This window comes from Chelonia mydas, chromosome 4, assembly GCF_015237465.2.
Source record: "Chelonia mydas isolate rCheMyd1 chromosome 4, rCheMyd1.pri.v2, whole genome shotgun sequence".
Lineage (NCBI taxonomy): Eukaryota > Metazoa > Chordata > Testudines > Cheloniidae > Chelonia > Chelonia mydas.
This window is the reverse complement of record NC_057852.1, coordinates 79,402,511-79,423,670: the sequence shown is the minus strand read 5'-3', so window position 1 is coordinate 79,423,670 and position 21,160 is coordinate 79,402,511. Positions and strand designations below refer to the sequence as shown.

At 39.6% G+C, this 21,160-nt stretch overlaps 1 protein-coding gene across 5 annotated transcripts in view; it reads right to left on the bottom strand.

The window, feature by feature from the left end:
* Positions 1-21,160, bottom strand: part of WWC2 (WW and C2 domain containing 2) — a 182,213-nt gene that overhangs the window by 55,449 nt on the left and 105,604 nt on the right. For all 5 annotated transcript variants that reach the window (XM_037897583.2, XM_043546031.1, XM_043546029.1 and 2 more), the window contains 5 exons: positions 19,458-19,537; positions 11,643-11,772; positions 9,721-9,867; positions 8,348-8,421; positions 2,606-2,848 (listed from right to left, as the gene is read on the bottom strand). In XM_037897583.2, the coding sequence (XP_037753511.1) occupies positions 2,606-2,848; positions 8,348-8,421; positions 9,721-9,867; positions 11,643-11,772; positions 19,458-19,537 (674 nt within the window). The remainder of the gene's footprint in view (positions 1-2,605; positions 2,849-8,347; positions 8,422-9,720; positions 9,868-11,642; positions 11,773-19,457; positions 19,538-21,160) is intronic.

Below are 21,160 nucleotides of genomic sequence, written 5' to 3'. Positions count from 1 at the left end.
GTGATCTGGACACGGTTGTAGATACCGAACACAATACCTTAACACCATTTTGGAAGCAATAATGAAAGGACAAGGACGCAGAAAAACAATTCACTAGATAACTCCCTCAAAGACCAGACAGTCTACAATTAATCAGGGGACCTTTCCTAGGGCCAAAGAAATAAAGGAACTCACTACCATAAATGGAAATCAAGGAGAAACAGCAGGGGGCCCTTTTGATAGTTCCATAACTAGGAAAAATGGAATGCTATTTCCGTGCAAACCAGACAGAAACCTACCATATTCACTGAAGATTATAAAAGAAGACTGCAATACAGCCACACTGCCATTTGTTGAAGAAAAGATGGGTTTTGTGAACTGGCTGCTCCCACAATCACTGCAGGGGTGATTCTTTTGTCCTCTGGGAAGTAACATTCGGAGGTTTGACCATTAATTAAAAGAGTTTAAAAATTCAGGAAAGGTTCACCTTTGAATCTTTTTACAAAATTTAGAGTACCTCTGAGTCAGCAAGAGATGCAGCAAATCAAGCTTAGTGTGAAAAGAGCCTATTTACTTTGGAGTATGGGATTTAGTTAAGTTATAAAGGTTACAGGTTGAGATTCATTATAATGTTCAGTCAAGCATGAGCACCCTATCTTCAAGTACCACCTGCTGGTCAGAAGACAGAATACCAGAACTGCTGACGGCCTCGGAAGAGACACAGCATTCTGCCATTCTAGTTAGAGGACAGTTTGTGGAGGGACAGAGGGAAATGTTAGTCCAGAATGGGTCACCAGCCAGCCACACAGTAAACGGAGTCCTGGAAAATATCATCATCACATCTCTTCTTGATAGCAGAAAAAAATGTAACTTACTTTTTTATTATACTCATGTAAATTAAGAATCTGTCTTATATGTCTACACACCTATAAGCACAGAATTATCTTTAGTGATAAACATGCAAATTCAGACACAGACTAATAAATCAACTGCTAAATCGTAGCATAAGAACCAGGATCCAGTTGTTACTAGTTAGCCTACTTATCAAACCCTTGGTTTACACTCTTTAATTTGTTATAAACGTGATTTTATGATTCTTCTTTTTTCTATTTATTACTTGATCAATGGATGTTAGAGGGCAACACATCTCTGGTAACTTAATCAGAGATTACTAACACAGCTGGTTAATTTCTTCATTGGAAATTTAGTTCCATTCAAACACATCTCTACATCTATAAGGCTCTATCCACTTCTAATTCTCACATGATTCAGGAATTATTCTTGAGACCGCATATATTACTAAACACACCCAGCATGCTGGCTCTCTTCTGAGGTAATCCCACTCTGCTATACTTCCTTTCAAATTGCCTTATTTTTCCTGCCAGCCCCTTCCCATAAGTCTCCCTACATCCTATCCTCAAACCTAGTCCCCTTTGCAAAACTAGACTTCCTGAGTGCAGCACAGATAGTCTTTGCCTGCTCCCTCCATTGAAGGGTGAACTGTATAAAGACGACAAAGTTTTAACATTTTAAAACATCAAATCAAATCTTCCTATTCAAAAAGTCAAGAGGAAATTTTTTCAGTAGTTTCATAAGGCTGAGATCCCCCCTAACCCGCTTCTGTGGATAACTGAAACAAACCACAATTTAAAGGACTGAAAAGGGTGTAAATCAAACCTTGCTTAATCTACCCTTTGCTAATATACAATTTACATAATTTGCACACAGAAATGGGAAGTGTCTTCTCTACTCAATGATTTAGGGCTCAAATCAATCTAGCTCCCGTTGCCATTCACTTTAATGGGACTCTGAGCAGGATCAGACCTTTGACAGAGTGCTGTAGTGAAAGTCTGAATATTGACTTCTTTATTTCTACCAGACATACTACAGTGTATTTACTGACGCGCGAGAAAAAAATCCCCAATAAAATTTACATCCACCATTGTTTAACGTAAGTCGTATTTTGTGACAAAGTTTCCATTAAGTTTTTCAAGCTCTTTCTCTAGCTGGCAAAACTCAGTATGTTGCAGTGGGCATCTTATTTACTAGTGCAAATTAGTGCAGTTCTGCTGCAACTGTCTTCTTCTGAGCTTAAAGCAGTGATACATCTGCATTATTTGTGTAATGAAACCCAGTGAGAGATTTCAGATGTTGCAACAATCAAATAGCCAGAGTTCAAACAGCTTACAGCTATTATCTGAAACCAGTGAATGATGTATTGCCCTCCTGATGGTATGTTGACATTCCTCAATTATCCAACATCTGTCATAGGCATTTTAATGCTGGTAACAAATGCAGAGCAACCGATACTGCACAACCGATACAGGGTGTGTGTTTTCTTTCATGATACAACAGGATCCTCTGTGTTACTCCCAGTGGAATAATAATAAATGTAATTATGATCTGCACAGAACAGTTACTGCAGGAAAATGGAAAAGGAGTACTTGTGGCACCTTAGAGACTAACCACAAGTACTCCTTTTCTTTTTGCGAATACAGACTAACACGGCTGTTACTCTGAAACCTGAAGGAAAATGGTCCATCAAGGCACAGCACAGACCTGCAACGAGTACAAAGGTTAAACTGCAGATAACAGTACTTAACATTAGCAAAAGATGAAAACGTACCTCTCAGCAAGTGCTTGACTAGGAGTGCTTTTCACAGACAGCAGCTCTTCTTCCAGCCTCTTTCTTTCTGCTTCCAGATGCTCTAGCTCATCTTGAGTGCGTTTGCGCGGTGTGACAAATTGCAGTTCTTTTAAAAGCTCTTCCTTTTCATTGATCAGCATCAGTTTTTCCTTCTCAATATCCAGTGCTCCAGGCCAGGTCTCACTATCTAATTTAGATAGTTCAATCTTTAAGTTTGCCATGCTAAAACAAAAGATACATGTGTTTGGGTCTGGCATACTGAACAGTTCCAAAGAATTGGGAATGCAAAATGGAGACAATATTTATAACTACCAACAAAGGTGGGTGACATGTACATACCAGGATATAGATTTTGCACAAAAAGTTATGTTTACAATTAATGTTGCTTCACGAAAACATAGGAATTTTCATACTGCATCAGATCAGTGGGCCATCTAGTCCAGTAGCCTATATCTGTACCAGATGCATCAGAAGGTATAACGAACCCCATTCCTTGCCAATACGGGGAAGTTTCTTTCAAACACCAGGCAGTTAATGACTGGCTTATGCCCCAAAATGTGGTCCCTTATACATTTACTTTTTTTTATTCATATATGGAGGCATACTAAAATGTGAAGATTTATGTATTTAAAACCTCTCTCCTATAGTGAACCTCTTTCTCCTATAGTCCAAAAGCTGACTTAAAAATACAGTTTACGGCTAGAATGTTTTAAAAACATCAGTCTGCTGACACTGTAGAAGCACTGGGTAGGCTATGGAACCAAGAGAGGTACCCAGTTACCCTAAAGTACTAGAGGCTGGTTGCATTGCAGTAATAGCATATTTGTACAACTTTGTGACATAATGAGCATGATATCTGGGCACAAACTCTAGTGGCAAATAGATGAATGGGTCTCAAAGGATGAAGGAAGTCTTATCACCCTTCTGAAAGGTAAGGTACCATTAACAGTTGCAAGCAAAAAGAAAAGGGAGATAACATTTTAAAGTCTGGGTGAATTGTCAAAGGTGCTAGACTGCAAGTCTTCTGCTTATTGACAGAACAGATATACTGTAGTATGTCTAAGGGCGGGTCGAAGCTTCCCAACATTATCCTGCTAACATGACTCAACCCTGACTAGGAAGGACTACTTCTAGTAGCTCCCTCTCCATAACCCATTCAGTCCTCAACCTCTCTGCTGAAACTAACGGGCACAAACTTGTATTGTGGCTTTTCGTTACATAGATACAGAAGCCCACTGGGAGCTTCAAAGACCATCAGACTTACATCACATGGGCCACATAATTATGGATGGGAACTTTCAGTAACTACCAACATGAGCTGGATTTCAACAGATCACCTAGTTCAAAAGCTGTTTATCCCACCCATTAACATTTCCCAGAGCCATTCAGCACCTCTCCTCTTCTAGACTGGGAGAAGGTCAGAGCAAGGGAAGGGTGAGAGAGAAGCACATTGCAGGATAATTCAGGGTAAGAAGCAGTGAGTGTCTTGTCATTGTTAAATAGATGTGGGTCAGATCCTCAGCTTGTGTATCAGTGTAACTACACTGACTTCAATGCCAATTTACATCATCTGAGGATCTGGCCCATATAATATTTCACAAACAAGAGTAAATTTGTTATTCACAATCTCTCTGCAGTCTGGAAAGACCCAACATCAGCTGTTCTTTAGCTTCAACCAGAAAAGCCATAAACAACTGCCTCGATGTACTGGAAAATTAATAATCAAAATACTAAATAAGCATGATATTATTAGCGTCACTGATCACAAAAAACAGGTCTCTCAATAACCTGTCCGCCCCATTACTTAATTCAGAAATCAGAAGGACAAACGTGGTTGAATCACAAACTGAGATCTTGGAGATTTCCTCCCCACTCCAACCTCTATACCAGCAGCTTAAAAAAACCCCACAAGTCAGAAGCATGATATTTTATAAAACAACAATGAAACCAAAGTTGAACACAGTACTTTAAGCTGTAGTATGAAGTCAGTAACCAAACAACTGGGGAGACTGAAAAAATAAACTGTTTAATTTATATGTAAACATATTTTGGAGTTGCTCAATATATCAATTATTTATATTTAACATTCTGTTATGGAGAAGAGACTTGTAGGGAAACCAACTGGTTGGTTTCACATTGAGAATGGGATGTAGAGACTTTCATCTCCAAGTCACTGGTTCAAATCTAGCTAACCTTGGTCGTGTCTGAAAGTAGATGCTGCTGACAGCTGTTTAATGGCTTATGGGATGAGTTGGTGTCTCAGAGCTTTCTCTGATGTAGCCAGCTATCCACTATCATAATTGGCACCCTTGTTAACAGTCTCATCAGAGGGGAAAGGGATTAAATGGACATGAAAACTGAATTACCCTCTCACCCTCTGAGGCATTCCCCACTTAACCGGGTCAAGGCACATTAGTAAGAGCTTCACCACAGATATCATTGCTCATGCAGTACCTGCCCTCTGTAAATAAAGATTCAAAGCCAGGCCCAATTTGTGAGCACCAAAATTCACTTGAAGCATTGTACAATCATTTAAAAGTGTTTATCTGCTGTAGTTGAGGCCAGTAAAGCTGACTTTTTGTAGCAACATCTGAGTTTGTCCCACAGGATTTGCTATTTTCCCTAAATGCCCAAGTGTATTTAAAGCCAAAGTTCCACCTGTTTAAGAGAGACTTTTCTGGCTAAACAATATGAATTAATTAATTTAACTTAATTAAAAAAAAAAAGCAAGTAGCCTTTTGAAAAAGAAAATATTTTCTTATACTTTCCAAATTGGGAAACCCATTTGAAAAAGTGTTTTTTCCCTTGCTTGACTCTTCTAATACAAGACAAATGAATCTCACACATTTGACACTTCAAAAAGAAGGGTCATACTTACTACCTTTATAATAATGATTATGGCTACAGTAATTGGCATGGGAGATGCTGTGATATGATTATGCATTGAGACTGAGGACAAACTGGTTACCTTTGTTCATTATTTCAAGATACAGGAATTTTATCAAAAGCATTCTCTAGTCACTGATAAAACCAGAATGTCCCTTCCCTTAAAAGGAAGCCTTTAAATGTGTTCTGTCTTTCAGGAAGTCTCATTTGCTTCCTATTAGAACTGAAAAGGATGCAAATTACTGGGTTATTTCCAGAATGTCTCCATTAAGCTACAGCCCAAATTCTAAACAGAGATCCGTTCAATTAAAATGACATTACTAAAATGTTCTAGTTATAAAGAAGAAATACTTGGAAGTTCAAAGTTAAGGTTTCATAAAAACCTTAAATCTGACCCATATCCCATATGTAATAGAGGAGAGAGCTAGATCTGATGGTGCAGTATTATGTATTCGTATTAACATATACTTTATACGGTGGGTTTGGTAGACCGACGCAGTCAGTGTTTTTGGTCTACATGGATAAAGAGAAGATGTGAGATGCCGTGTTTCTTGACACCAACCCATCATTGAAATGGAGGATGGCATATGTTTAAATTAACAGTCCTTATGGAAAGGTGCTGTATGTTAGTATCTACAGCACTGGATGGTAGTTGATGTTATTTACATTATGAACCAGAGCCAAAAAAATCATACAACTTTTGATACTGAGATAACCTCCATAGCCCTGGCACTTTACATTTTTGCAGACAGTACTGATTTACTGGCAAAACCAAGTTTTATGGTCTATATTGGATATGTGGTTGAGGTACAGTTTCCCAATAAGATGACTAGCTGTTAGGTGCTTATATGGGGAACAATAAAGGTTGTTTGTGTAATCTCCTGCCTTTTACTCTTAAAAAAAGTTACGTTTTAATTTCTAGGACTTCAAATGTCTCCTCTTCCATCCCTGACTGCCAAAGTTATAATGTTCTCATTAAATTGATATCTACTGTGGCAAATTGCCGGCACTACTATGATGGGTCTTGCGCTTTCTCTTCTTGGGTGGGGGTTCAGGGCACCGTTTCTTGCCTCTGAACTGGGGTATTAACTGTCCCACTAGTGTCCTAGAGGCGGGGAGTGGATAGGGAGGGACCTGGGCCCGCCCTCTACTCGGGGGCCCAGCCCAGGGGCCCGAGGGATAGCAGTAAACCACTAGAACTAGCAGTTCCTTCCCCTGGGCTACTTCCCCCTCCTGCCCTTCAGCTTGTGGGGCTTCCTGCCCTCTCTCTGCACAAACCAGGTGTCACTTTACCTAGGGACTTGGTCTTCTTAGCCCACCGCAGCACTTCTCCAAACTCTCCTTTGCTTCCCTCCAAACTGCTCTCTGCTCCAACACCAATCCACTCTGTTTCAACTCCTCCAAACTGCTCTTCGCTCCAATGCCAATCCACTCTACTTCAACTCCTCCTCTTGTCTGATTGAAGCAGGGGGTTTTTATCATGTGACTGGCTTCAGGTGCTTTAATTAATTTATAGCAAACTTTCTTCCCTCTACAGGGAATAAGGCTCCCTTCTAACACTCTCCTGCTGCCCTCTGGCCATGCTGTATCACACTACTTAACAACTTTAATAGTATCTCAGATCTCATTTTTGTCTGGGAATTTCCTTAGTTCTTTAGAAATTGAAACTTCAATGTGAAAAGCCCCTCTAGGCTTCTGTGTCTCTATAATGAAAGGAAAAAAGTCTCTTCATTGGGTGAGGTTATAAGCTTGGTTTCTGATAAAAGCCTTACTTCAACACACCTATTTTATGAAGAAGTACCAGAAATAGTATCAACATAGCACAACTGGAACACTAGTTACAAGTGACCTATGCACATATTATGTCTAAATAAACATATTTAGACATAATATGCATCTGATGTGCATCTAACATGCATCTGACGAAGTGGGTATTCACCCACGAAAGCTTATACTCAAATACGTCTGTTAGTCTATAAGGTGCCACAGGACTCTTTGCCGCTTTTACAGATCCAGACTAACATGGCTACCCCTCTGATAAATAGGCATAGTAAATCTCTTCCCAGTGCTACATAATATTTTCTGGTGGTCAAGGAGAATCAAGTGCAATCGACAATTTAGGACAACTCTGCCCTGCAAAACCTGTTTACACAGGTGTTGTGGCAGCCTTTAATCAAAATTTCATTACTTTTCTGAGCAGTCATTGCAGCATTTTCTTTGAAGGACATCCCACATTCATCAGTTGTGGAGATTTTGTTTTCCTTTCTCCCGGGGCAAAGCATTCAAAAGGTTACAACTGGTTAATTTATCCAAGCTCCCAGCGGAAATGAGATCATTAAGCCAATCAGAGACTATACTGGAACTCGCACGCTGACAAGAAGCAACTCTGTAAAACCAAAAAGCCACTTGTGCCATAGTAAACTGAAGCCCTGATCCTGCAGTAGGATGTACATGGGCATAAGGGTTTGCCAGTACTTTCTGTGAGATTGGGAATTAACACTTAATTTACTCCACTTCCTTAATCCTGTGAACTGCAGTCAAATTATTGTATTTCTGTATTGTACGTCTGTATTTTTGTTTCTAAACATGAACTAATAATAAACTAGAACTTGTACTTTATAGTAAGAATAAACCAGTACTCAAGTCTCTGACAGAAGTAAGAAATAGGAAAACAGCCTTGAAATGAATGCATTGGCTGCAATTTGTCCAAAAATACCCTCCACTAGATGTCATGGCAAGCACAAGATTAGTTGTACTGCTACAGAATGCATTATATGCTGAAACATGTTCCAATTCACAATCTACTTAATTTAACAAAGCAACTAACCCTATTACCTTCTTTTTGCCTCTTCATATTGAAGACTAAGTCTGACTTTTTCAGCTAAATTTGATCTACTTTTCACTCCAATCTGTCGAGAAAAAATATCAACTTTATTATTATACAAGACACATCCACAACACAAAGCAAATGCATGTACTACAGAAATTACTTACTTAAAATGGAAAACATGCCCAGTAGTAGCAACACAGTCTGCCAACTGTTTTTCAGTACAAGGTCTAATTAATATACTACTCAAATTCATAATGTTTCGTGATTTTTTTCTTCCGTTTATTTTTGTTTTCAACTGCTAAATTGACATTAGGGCCACATTCAGATGTGATGTAAGCAGCTGTGACTCCATTGAAATCCTACTTTGAACCACATTGATTTCATCCAAAGTTCTGACTTCAATGGAATTCAAAGTAGAACTTCAATGGAATAGCATTTGCTAAAACCACACCTAAGTTACGCCTTGAGGCCATGTCTACACTTACCGGGAATCCACGCTGCTGCGATCGATGCAGTGGGGTCAATTTAGTGGGTCGAGTGAAGACCCGCTAAATTGACCACAGAGCATTCTCCGGTTGACTCCAGTACTCCACCAGAACAAGAAGAGTAAGGTATGTCGATGGGAGAGTGTCTCCCATCAACACAGCACAGCGTAGACACGGCAGTAAGTTGACCTAAGCTACATTGACTCCAGCTATGTTATTCATGTAGCTGGAGTAGCGTAATTTAGGTTGATTTACCACAGTAGTATAGACAACGCCTATGTCTTGAAAACCTAATACAATCTTTTCTTTATACATTTAGCTCATGAATGCCCAGGAAAATGCTAATGTTTGATAAACATTTCTGAATGCAAACTCATGACAGGTGTCTAGGTTAGTGACATACAGAAGATTTTAATGACAATCACTGAAAGATTAATTCACCAACTGGTTTTCAGCTGGACAAAAATTAAATTATTAGGTAATTTTGAAATCCTGTTTTTGAAAGAGATCAGCTTTAAACTTAACCTCTATGTTACTTGGCTTTCATAATATGTTTTAAGATAAAACGGCTCATAAAAATAAATAAGAAATACTTCCCAGTTATAGAACTGTTCATCTATATTATGTAGGAATTGTTTGATACAATCAGATTACTATACAAAGGCTTCATGGCAAATTATTTATTTAATTTGAAATAAAAATTCAGACTAAATTTTTAAGGGGAAAGTAAAAAAAAAAAAAAAAAAAAAAAAAACTTACCTGGTACCGGGGTAGGTAATTTTCCCTTACACCTAGTTACACACACAGCAATAAGAGTAAAGATTCCAATCCCATCAACAGCAGCATTCTGCCATCATTCTCCCTTTACCCTTGCCAAAATAAAAAGGACTTACATCGCCAGAAATGTCTGTCTGAGACCCTGCATCCAGAGTCTGTCTAGAGAGAGACAAATGAGAGTTTACAGAGCTGGACCTCAAATCTGGTTCAGATCTCCCAACAGTCTGGTCAACGTGAAATCGCTCTCTCAACTTTGCAAGGCTCTGAAATCAGAGAATGCTTTACTATTACATCTTCGCACTTCAGGAACATTTCACCACTGCTACATATCAATGTATAGTTTAAGCACTATAGTGTGAAGCTTATTTCCTCATTCTGCTCCAAATTAGACCTGGGGAGGTGTACAGTTGAGTGTCTCTCTTCCTTTTACATGTCCACTCAGGCTGCATTCAGATGAATGCCAGGACTGCATGAGCCTAGTACCACCTGCCACCGCAAATGTACCAAGAGAAGAATCAGAGCCTTGACCTCATGTCCTCTTTGCACCAGCCAGCACAGCTGGCCAGCTGCAGAGGGGAATGCATGGGAGACCCCTTAAGAAAGCTGTTTCTAAAAGGCACAACAGAGCTCTTGAGGAGCAAAAGGACCAGAATGTAATCTGAAAAGGATCCCATATATAAATTGTATCTGAGACATTTAATCAAAAATCCCAAAAGAATAAACATTCAGTTTTCATTTAGCACTAAGTTATCCAGCCATCCAAATAGCTCTATTGGTTTATTTATACCCAGAAACACATCTCCATTATAAAGCTGCTCAAGATGAAGTACGCTGTCTTTGGGGAAGACACTACATCTTCCCCTGTGCTTGGAATACCCCGAGAACATTTTGTGGACTACTTCAATATAAATAATAAATGGTCTTTTCTGTTTTTATAGATGGAGAAATTGAGTCTTGGAGAGGGTGATTTGCTCAAGGTCACACAGCAAGCCAGAGGCAGAAACAAGAACAGAACCACGGTCTCCTGATTCCAGTCCCAATCTATGAAACTAGGTTGCTTATATTTGCAAATTACTGTTCAGGCAGTGCCATGAATTAAACAAATTTGTCCACCGAACTTCGTTGCACAATGCACAGTAAAGTTCAGTGATCTGCTGGACAGGATGAAATAAAGGAAAGAGAGCTCTGTTATCTTTCAACCCTTTGTATTCCATATGCAGATGGAAAGTCAACCTTTCCATGTCCTAATATTTTATAAAGAATTGCTGATCCAAGCAAACAGTGTAACCATTTCAAAATAAAAAGGCAGAAAATGCTAATTTAATCTTGGACCTTGCATTCACAACAGGTTCATTTTTATAATATTAAATCAAATCAATATATCACACAAATGCAAAAGATAAAAAGATAATAAATCAAATGCTTAAGACAAGTAGACTTCTCAGACAAAGTGAAGGGTACATTATGACCCTTTGTGTAATGACAAGAAAGACGCTTTTGTTGTTATTGTTAAGTGGGTCAACTAACTGACTATTTAGCTAGTTATGCCAAAACATGTTTTCCGGAATGGGTACAGTGGAAGTTAGACTCAGGGTGAAATCCTGGCTCCACCGAAATCAATAGCAAGACTTCCATTGCCTTTAATGTGGCCAGGATTTCCCCCAGGTTTCTTAAGTACAGGAGGAAAAATATTTAACATGCATTCTCTCTCTCTCTCAGAGCTATGATTTGTATTGTTAATGCTTGGCTCTCTTAAAGCGATTACCACCACAGGAACTTCTGGTCAGAGCCAGGATATTTATGTTCCCGTCCTGACTCTGCCAGCAACTTGCTGTGTGACCGTGGGCAAATCATGCAATCTTTAAATGCCTCAGTTTCTTCATCTAAGTTGGTATATGTAGTGTTGCAAAATTATTTGAGTTCCTCTGATTAAAGACATTGTACAAGTGAAGAGTAGTTAACACCACTAAATCAGGTTAGGATTTAAAAAAGAAATTGTTATCTTGAGGGGTTGACGTCAATCAATCAATACAAATACCTGCATTAAATCTTGTTTTTCTCTTTCTCCTGAGCTTATGGCCTTTCTGATAGACTTCAGCTCGCTCAGAATGGCTTTGGCTTCACTCAGTTCATACCCACTCTGACCTCCAGACATTTTTTGATCAATTCTGTAAAAAGACAGATTGGGAATGCTTGACACAGAAAAGAAAACAATGATCCTTGCTGGTCCATTTTAGGAACAGTTCATTTCTAGAGAATGGGGGATGAGAGAGACAGCTTCCTTATTAAAATAACTACTTACCTTAACAGGAAAAGGGAAAGGAAGTTTTCATTAAAATGTTTATCATGTAAGCCTTGGTTTATGCACTGAAAAAAAAAAAATCAATCCATCCCACATCCAGTTCCAAGCTGGAGAGTTTCTATAGATATGTGCCCATTAGACAAATTTGGGAAAAAATGCCGAGTGGCACCACCAATTCAGCAATAGCACTGGAATCCTGAGTGCAGACAAGACTCCAGCAGCAAGGTTAATGGCTCAACAGTAAAGAGATCAGAAGCTGATGGAGTCTTCTATAAAAGTAGGACGCCTGCAGATACTAACATGAATACAGCTGAACTGGTGGTAGCACTGATGACATTTTTTTTTCTGAATTCTGTTAGTGTAGACACAGCCTTTGGGTGCAATTTAAACAAAATACTAACTTCTGAATATTTAATTGTGGGGAGGGAGGGGAAGGAATTATGAATTCTTGCTGCTGTTAATGATCACAGTATAGTCTGAATTTTTTGTTTGGTTACTTTACACAGTCCCGCTCATCTCCCCCACATATCCAGATCCATGCTGCGGCACTTTGACAGGTAAGCAGAAAATAACAGCACCAAGCTTGGGCTCAGCATCCCTTGATCCATCCTATTCTTAGGCATTCCATGGTTAACAGCAGCAGTTCTGTTCACACAGACAGACAATCTCCAGGCTCTCTTTTACCCACAGAATCTCTGGAGAATTGACATCATATGCCATACAGTAGGTAATTTACAGAGCAAACAATTCTTGGAATATCAATGATTTTTAAAAGTTGGTGGGGTTTTTTTTGTTTATTTTCATTTTAGATGTTTACTCCGTAGAACATAAAGACAAAAGGTATTTCATTTGGTCTTGCCATGTTTACCTTAACAAGTGCCATTTATAAAAACACATTTCTCCTATCTAGTACTATTTTACTGAATATTTCATAGCATTGTGCAAACTATTACAGCTGTGCCTCGCAGAATTTAAACAGAAACAGGCATCTTCACAAAGATCAGCACCTAGTAGAGAATACATTTTTATGCAATTCATTTTCTGCTTCTTTCATCGTCCACCATCTTCACTTGAAGATGTTAATCTTGTGAGTGAGGAATGTGAGTGAGGAATGCATAAACACTTCCATGATCAGAAGTCATACTGAGCATCCAGTGCATGCACAGTTACTTACAAGAATACTTATATTAGAGAACTATATTTTTCCCTCTGACTTTGGACATTAAAATCCAGTTTTCAAAAGCAGGTGCTAGAATTGCAGCCATAATTTTTCATGTTCAAGATTTTGTGCAAGGAACTGCATTTGTACAAGTTTAAAATTACTTAGACAAGTTAGAGGTCTTCAAGCCACCAGGGCCTGATGAAATGCATCCTAGAATACTCAAGAAGCTGACTGGGGAGATATCTGAGCCATTAGCGATTATCTTTGAAAAGTCATGGAAGACGGGAGACATTCCAGAAGACTGGAAAAAGGCAAATATAGCGCCAACCTATAAAAAGGGAAATAAGTACAACCCAGGGAATTACAGACCAGTCAGCTTAATTTCTGTACCCAGAAAGATAAATCGAGCAAATAATAAAGCAATCAATTTGCAAACATCTAGAAGGTGATAAGTAACAGTCAGCATGGATTTGTCAAGAAAAAATTGTGTCAAAGCAACCTGACAGCTTTCTCTGACAGATTAACAAGCCTTGCTAACGGGGGGAAGCAGTAGACGTGGCACATCTTGACTTTAGTAAAGCTTTTGATACTGTCTCGTATGACCTTCTAATAAACAAACTAGGCAAAAGAAACCTAGAAGGAGCTACTATAAGGTGGGTGCATAACTGGCTGGAAAACCGTTCACAGAGAGTAGTCATCAGTGGTTCACAGTCATGCTGGAAGGGCATAATGAGTGGGGACCTGTAAGGATCAGTTCTTGGTCCGGTTCTGTTCAATATCTTCATCAATGATTTAGATAATGGCAAGGAGAGTACACTTATAAAGTCTGCAGACGATACCAATCTGGGACGGGTTGCAAGTGCTTTGGAGGATAGGATTATAATTCAAAATAATCTGGATAAATGCAAAGAACTCCTCTTAGGCAGGAACAATCAGTTGCATACATACACAATGGGAAATGACTGCCTAGGAAGGAGTACTGTGCAAAGGGATCTGGGGGTCATAGTGGATCACAAGCTAAATACGAGTCAACAGTATAACACTGTTGCAAAAAAGGCAAACATCATTCTGGGATGTATTGGCAGGAGTGTTGTAAGCAACACATGAGAAGTAATTCTTCCGCTTTACTCCGTGCCCACTGGAGTATTGTGTCCTAGTATTGTGTATTAGGCCTCAGCTGGAGTATTGTGTCCAGTTCTGGGCACCACATTTCAGGAAAGATGTAGACAAATTGGAGAAAGTCCAGAGAAGAGCAAGAATAATGATTTAAAGGTCTAGTAAACATGACCTATAAGGGAAGATTAAAAAAATTGGGTTTGTGTAGTCTGGAAAAGAGAAGACTGAGAGGAGACATGATAACAGTTTTCAAGTACGTAAGAGGTTATTAGGATGAGGAGGGAAAAAAATTGTTCCTCTTTACCTCTGAGGATAGGACAAGAAGCAATAGGCTTATGTTGCAGCAAGGGAGGTTTCGGGTGGACATTAGGAAAAACTCTCCATCACTGGAGATTTTTAAGAGCAGGTTAAACAAACACCTGTCAGGGATGGTCTATATAATACTTAGTCCTGCCACGAGCGCAGGGGACTGAACTAGATGACCTCTCGAGGTCCCTTCCAGTCCTATGATTCTAAGCAAATCGGCTATATGTGTGCAGAAATGCAGTCTGCACACACAAATCTAAGTTTTTGTCCCCCATGTGAAAACGTTTGGTAATGAAAAAAAACAAAACCAGTGCCAACAATTATAAATGCTGGAATAAGGTAGACCATATTTTCTGAAAGGATTGCCAAAGCCAAATATTCAGTTTTATCTGCAAGTGCTGCACAAATTGTTTAATTGACAACTGTGTGCATAACACATTCTGCACAGAAACTTGGGTGTATCTTTTTGAAAATTTTGTTCCATAGCTGTAAACAAAAGATGAATACCCACAGCAAACCAAACATGACATTTACCTTTTGACTCATTTTTATTGCACAGCAGAAAAATGCTCTTTTTGTCCAGAGCACTTACACCATAAAACAAAGGCAGTTATCACACATGGAAATTGCAATGGGTGCACATTACAGAAGTGGAAATATATGTTTGTTTTGGCCCAATCTAGTTATTAGCCCACATGATTCGAATACAGTGCCACAGCACTGAGACCATAACCCAACAGAGAGGTGATGGAAGAATAGGCTTTAGAAATAAAGATAAGAGGTTGTGAAACATTTCCACTCAGCACTCGTTTTATACAGACAAAATAAACTGGCTTCCAATTTACATCAGAAACTCTTATGAGCAGGGGGACATTTACTGCCAGTTGTCACTTGACTTTTCATGAATTACCTCATTTCTAAGGTCAAATAGCTATAGGACATGTCTATGGCCTAGAGCCATGAATGAGTGGTCAGGTAATAAACTGCATGCTGCTTAATAGAATGATGTGCCACATTCAAACTGCAACTTCTTTATTCTGTATATAATTAAGATGGACATGAAGAGTCTCGGACACATAAAATATTCTGTCTTCCTGTTTTAAATTAATGGATTAGTGCTGTTCAGAAGTGACTGCCTGAATTTCTACAACAAATGTCCATTGTTTTCCTGTGGTATGCTGCTGACAGTTTCTCAAACATGCTTTGGAGTCCTATCAAAATTACTTGCAAGCAAGCTGCTTTAAAACAATACTTCATTGTTGCATTAATATAATAAAGCCAGCATGCTTGGCTAACCTTTAATCCAGAGACAGTGGCATGAGTTTTTATTACTTTAAGATTCAGAATTTTTTTTATTTTTTTTTAAAAGTGCCCCTCCAGTGAAGTTTAATTTATAGTTAAATAAATCCGGGCAATTATCTTTTCCCTTTCCCTCCTCTCATCCTATTATAGATTTAAATAATTAATATCTCATTTTTATTCACAATTAAAGAGTTCAAGGAGCTGATATTATGAGCTGCTGAATGCCTTCCACTCCTACTTTGACTTTGGTCTCTATATGCCAACACAAAGGAAAATAATTTAGTTTCTCTTTAGAGCTACAACCCCATCCTTCGTTCTCATCGCACTATGACTGAAGCAGCAACAGTTGTGTTCACTTTTTTTTGCTAGCAGTTTCCTGAACCAGGAATTTCTTCCATCCCAGAGAATCAGGTTGTGTAAAAGTGTTCTATTAAACTACACAGGACGTAGTTTATAGTATGTTTTAGTTAAAACAAGTTAAGACACTTTTGGAGAATAAGCCACAACGATAGCCTGACACTGCACAGGGGAGCAGAGAGATCTGGGTTCAATTCTCAGCTCTTCCAGTTTGTGTGTGAACTTGAACAAGTCACACTCTCTGTGCCTCAGTTCACTATCAGTGAACGAGGAATAATAATTCTCTTCTCCAGTGCCTTTGTAAGTTCTTCAGGACAAAGACTATCTATTATTATGTGACTGTCCTGTATTCAGAGCAGAGGTGAAACTAAGCCGGTCCGGGCCAGTACGCCATGCCGCACCGGACCGACTTCCGCAGGCTGGCGATTTAAAGAGCCCAGGGCTCCGTGCAGCGGCTGGAGCCCTGAGCCCTTTAAATTGCCGATCAAACCCTGCTGCTGGAGCCCTGGGGTAGGGGCATCAGCGATTTAAAGGGCCCGGAGTTCCACTGCGGTAGCAGTGGCCAGAGCCCTGGGCCCTTTAAATTGCCCCAGAGCCCCCAGCCGCCTCTGCATCTGGTAGCTCCAGGGGTGATTTAAAGGCCCTGGGTCTCCCAGCCGCAGCCCCAGGGCCTTTAAATCTTGATTTAAAGGGCCCGGGTATTTAAAGGCCCTGCCTCTTCCGGTTGAGGCCACGCCCCCTGCTTAGGACTTCGGCGTCCCGGTAAGTCCTTTAAGTTATTTTCACCCCTGACTCAGAGCCAGAGGATCCCTGTTTCAGTTGGGACCATTAAGTATTACCATAATACAAATAATGGTATTAATAAAATGGTATTCAGACTAGACAGGAAAAATATGTTTGTTAGCAAGGTGACAACTACAGTATGTACCAGGTCACAACATGCTGTCAGTTTCTTTAGTAATAGTTCTGAGCAATGCTTAGTCACTTAGGGCCTGACCTGCAGGAGTGAAGCACAGCTGCCAGTGCTCCAAGCCTCTGAAAACCAGGCTGTTACCGCCCGACTATGCAAGGTGCTGAGCATCCTCAACTCCCATGGAATTAAATCAACTCCTTGCAGTATGAGACCTTTAGAGCCCATCAGGCAGCTCAGAAGTTGCACTATTTTATTTACTGATGCAATCTATGGCTGAGGCCTTGCTAACCTACATGTTAACATGTTTTCCAATTACTGCTATACATTTCCATGACACATACAAACTTGCATTGTTTTCCTGTGCATAGTACTAGCCTAACTATGCCACTTCCTGCTCCTAGGTAGTTTATAGAGCTGTTTTAGAGTATGGTTATGTAACTCCCTTCTCCTCATTTTTGTCTTATTGTCTGGTGATCCTCCAAAAACCTTAGCAGCTGTAATTACAGCTGCTGTCTCTGCTCTGCTCTGAGTTGATATGGAAACATTCCCAGACAAGGTGGCAGTATAGTGCTGTGAGTAACTGCGAACAAGTAGTTATAATTTAACACACTAGAGGGAGTGCAGGAAGTTAATCTGCTAAGTAGCTGTGTTGAAGCCGGCATGGAAGGCTTTGTTCATAACAACAGACTTTCCTGCACGTACATACATCTTTAGCTAGCAGCTGGAAACTCCTGACCAACCAGTAGTGAGTTCCACCAGGGGTAAAACTGGCAGACATTTTGAACATCAGTCAGATCCAGCCCAGGTCTGTAGGGAGAAGATAGAGCTGCTAGGGGTAACCCAGGCTGAGTCTGCGGGTTGGATCTCGATACAGTTTTTTGTAATTTTACAGAAGTCAGTGGAATTGAGGCTGGGAAAAAACCACAAAGTAGACTGGAGGTCCAATGTCTCAGTGAAGTGTATTACATAATTGAACCAAAGACACCATGTGTACCTAACAGCTACAGGTCAGTTTTTCTTATCTGAAATTGTTTCAACATCCACAATACTGAGTACGTACACAACTGGTTATGTGGTGCAACTGGATGTTTTATCAATATAATACCCAGGATGAGCCCACATGAAAGCAGAAGTCCCAATCCTTGTATTTATTTTATAAAGGTATAAACATATATATTTTAGGGTTTAGACCCCGTGTAACATTCTTGACTTTAAAGGAAAATAACACATCGCTAGTTAGTGAGGTTAGTCTAGCCAGGAGCACTTCCACTGATTAAAGTCAGGCATTGTGGGACACTGACAGCTGGAGCCCTGAAGCCCTCTGGCTGACATCCTCAGCCGTAGGCATGGGGCTCACAGAGGTTTCCCCCCTGTCTCCAGCTGTTAGGCTCACCACTGGGATATCCTAACGCGACAGCCCGAGCTGTCAGCCAGGTACCGGGTTCGTATCTGTGAGCCGGAGCAGACTGCAATTTCACAGCAGGAAGCCTAGCAGCAGCGAAATTGCCATTTTTGTCTGTTTCCTGGCTACTATTATTTCATGTTTAGACTCCGGCAGGGGCCTCACAGCTGGAGGTCCCCCAGCTTCCGACCCCTGCAATCCCTCACTGGGAGGCGGCAGCAGGAGGGGTGAGCCTACACTCCCTGACAGCTCAGGCTGCCAGTGCCCGATATAACAGCCGATATAAGTAACCCCATGTCTACAGAGACACTGTGTTGCCCTAACTACATCGACATAAGCACTATACCTCTTGTGGAGGTGGAGTTATGTCGGTGCAGTGGGCCGCTTACTTCAGTGGAAGCAGCACCGTTGTGGAGACGCTGACATAATTAGGTCAACGTAAGCTGCCTTACAGCGACCAAACTCTGTAGTGTAGATCAAGCCTGAGAAGATTCATGGTGCAGGGCTCAAGAGTGATCAGTTTAAAAAGGCGAGATCTCCCTTAACTCCCAAAACTGCAACTCATTTTGAGCTTTTCTCTGCTGTGCACTGTTCATACCTCCTTATAGTAGCAGACCTCTCTCTCCATTCCAGCTGAGGGGGCAGCCAGGATCTAACTGCACTTCTTACGGGACTTACGACAAAGACTCCTTCCCACCCTCTTCCAACACTCTCTGGTGTAATGGGCAAGTTACATATGCAATGGAACTCGTTTTACTGCCTTTTTTTTTTTTTACTCCCAAAGCAGGTTTGTGGTTTCTATCGATTCTCTGGAGCCTAATAAAAAAAGCTTTAGCCCTTTGGAAACAGTTTATTTTTGGTAGATTCTTTCCAGCCATTTTCTTATTCCTAGTCTTTTCACTGCAAATCTGTGCAATCATAATGGTATTCGGTTTAGTCCTAACAAGTAGAATGAATTATTTAAGTTAATTTCAATTATTTTCTTATACTCACTGTTGCAATGTTTCAAAGCCCTGTTCTTTATAGAGCAGTTCTTGCTTCATATGAAAGAGTTCCCTCTTCAGCTTCTTAACCTTTTGTGTGAAATCAAAGCAAGAATTAGAAAATAGTTAAATAGTGTAACACATGGTTTCCAACAATTAATACAGACTCTATATTAGATAGGAAAAAAAGGTAAATTGCTGTGTGTGATGCTTTTTAGCACTTATATAAAAAAAAAAGGCATTCTGTTATCCTCTTGATGTCTGTGTGCAATTTACCTCTGTGTTAAAGGGACAACATCAGATTAAAACACATTTCTTATTAGCATTGACACTAGGTTACTAAACCTGAGAGAATTTAAAAATGTAATTTACTTTTCTCTAGTTAAGCATGCATGGTAACTATTTTAGAGAGCCAGTCAGATTTTTTTAAGTTTTCTATTATAATATTTTCACTTGATCATTCCAAGAAGCTCTCAGCTGGTTATATTTCAATAGAGTCAGAAGAGAAAGTGTTCCTAGTCTCCTCATGAACTGTTCCTTTTTATAAAACTGGTATGTTGGCTTGTCTGTTTAGGCTGTTTACTTTTTGCATTTCACTCAGCCTGGAAACAAGAACAGAATAGTCAATTTCACTTTTGTTTCTACACAAATCAGTTTCTAGATTCTCAATCACAAGGCTGGTCTGTTTTGGCTACAAACGAATACACACCAACTATATTTCTTTAGGAGGAACATTTGAGGAGAACATTTTTCCTACTCTAACCAAAAAAATAAAAATCTCCTCAGTCCAATGGGGATTAAAGGAATATTCCTATTTTTTCACCCTAATGTTGCTATTTCAAATATAGACAGATTGGGATGTGCCATCCAAAAATGTCTGTCAGTGAAAACAAAAAGCTCTGTTGGAACAGTTTTTAAATGTCATGTCAAAACTTTCCAAATAAACTAAACCTAACTGTGGAGGCCAGCTATGGGACAGTTTCCCTTTAACGTAAGTAATAATTACTTAACACATTACAGATGTCATTGTGGCAGTAATACCCACATGAAATTGTGGAGTCTTGTGATAAATTGCACTTATGACACCTCTGACAGCCTTACGTCCACTCTGCACACTAGCCAATCTGCCTTGGGACTACTTTTAACTTTTTAAAAAATTGTTATTTGAAAATGAAAACCCTGCCAAATATTTCCTGCTTCCCCTGCCATGATGGACTTTAAGCCTCAATATTACATTTGCCAGAAGCCCAGGATATACAATATTCAGTCTTGCACCAGTGACCAGTTTAAGGTTCAATATACAAATCAGATGGGCTAGAAATCAGTGCTGTCTCATTTGGAAAATGGAGCTTCTCCCCTTTCCAGTGAAACACACAGCACTTGCTCCCAGCCCTGGAAGGTCATGAGATAGAGGATATTTAAAATTACAACATTATTTTGTATTTATGTAGTTATTTATGTAACTTTTAAAGCTTTCAAAAACTGTATTCAATAATATTTCTCTTCTTCATCTACTATGGACCATATAGTTGACTCATAAGCGATATAAAAAAAATAACCCATTACATTTTTTGCCCCTCAAAGCAGCCTTAATTTTCTTTTCTGTGAAGTGTAGCAAATAGTGTCTGATTCAAAACTCATGAAAGTCAATTCTTTCCATTTATTGCAATGGGCTTTGTATCAGGGCAAATAGAATACAGGATGGTTTCATAT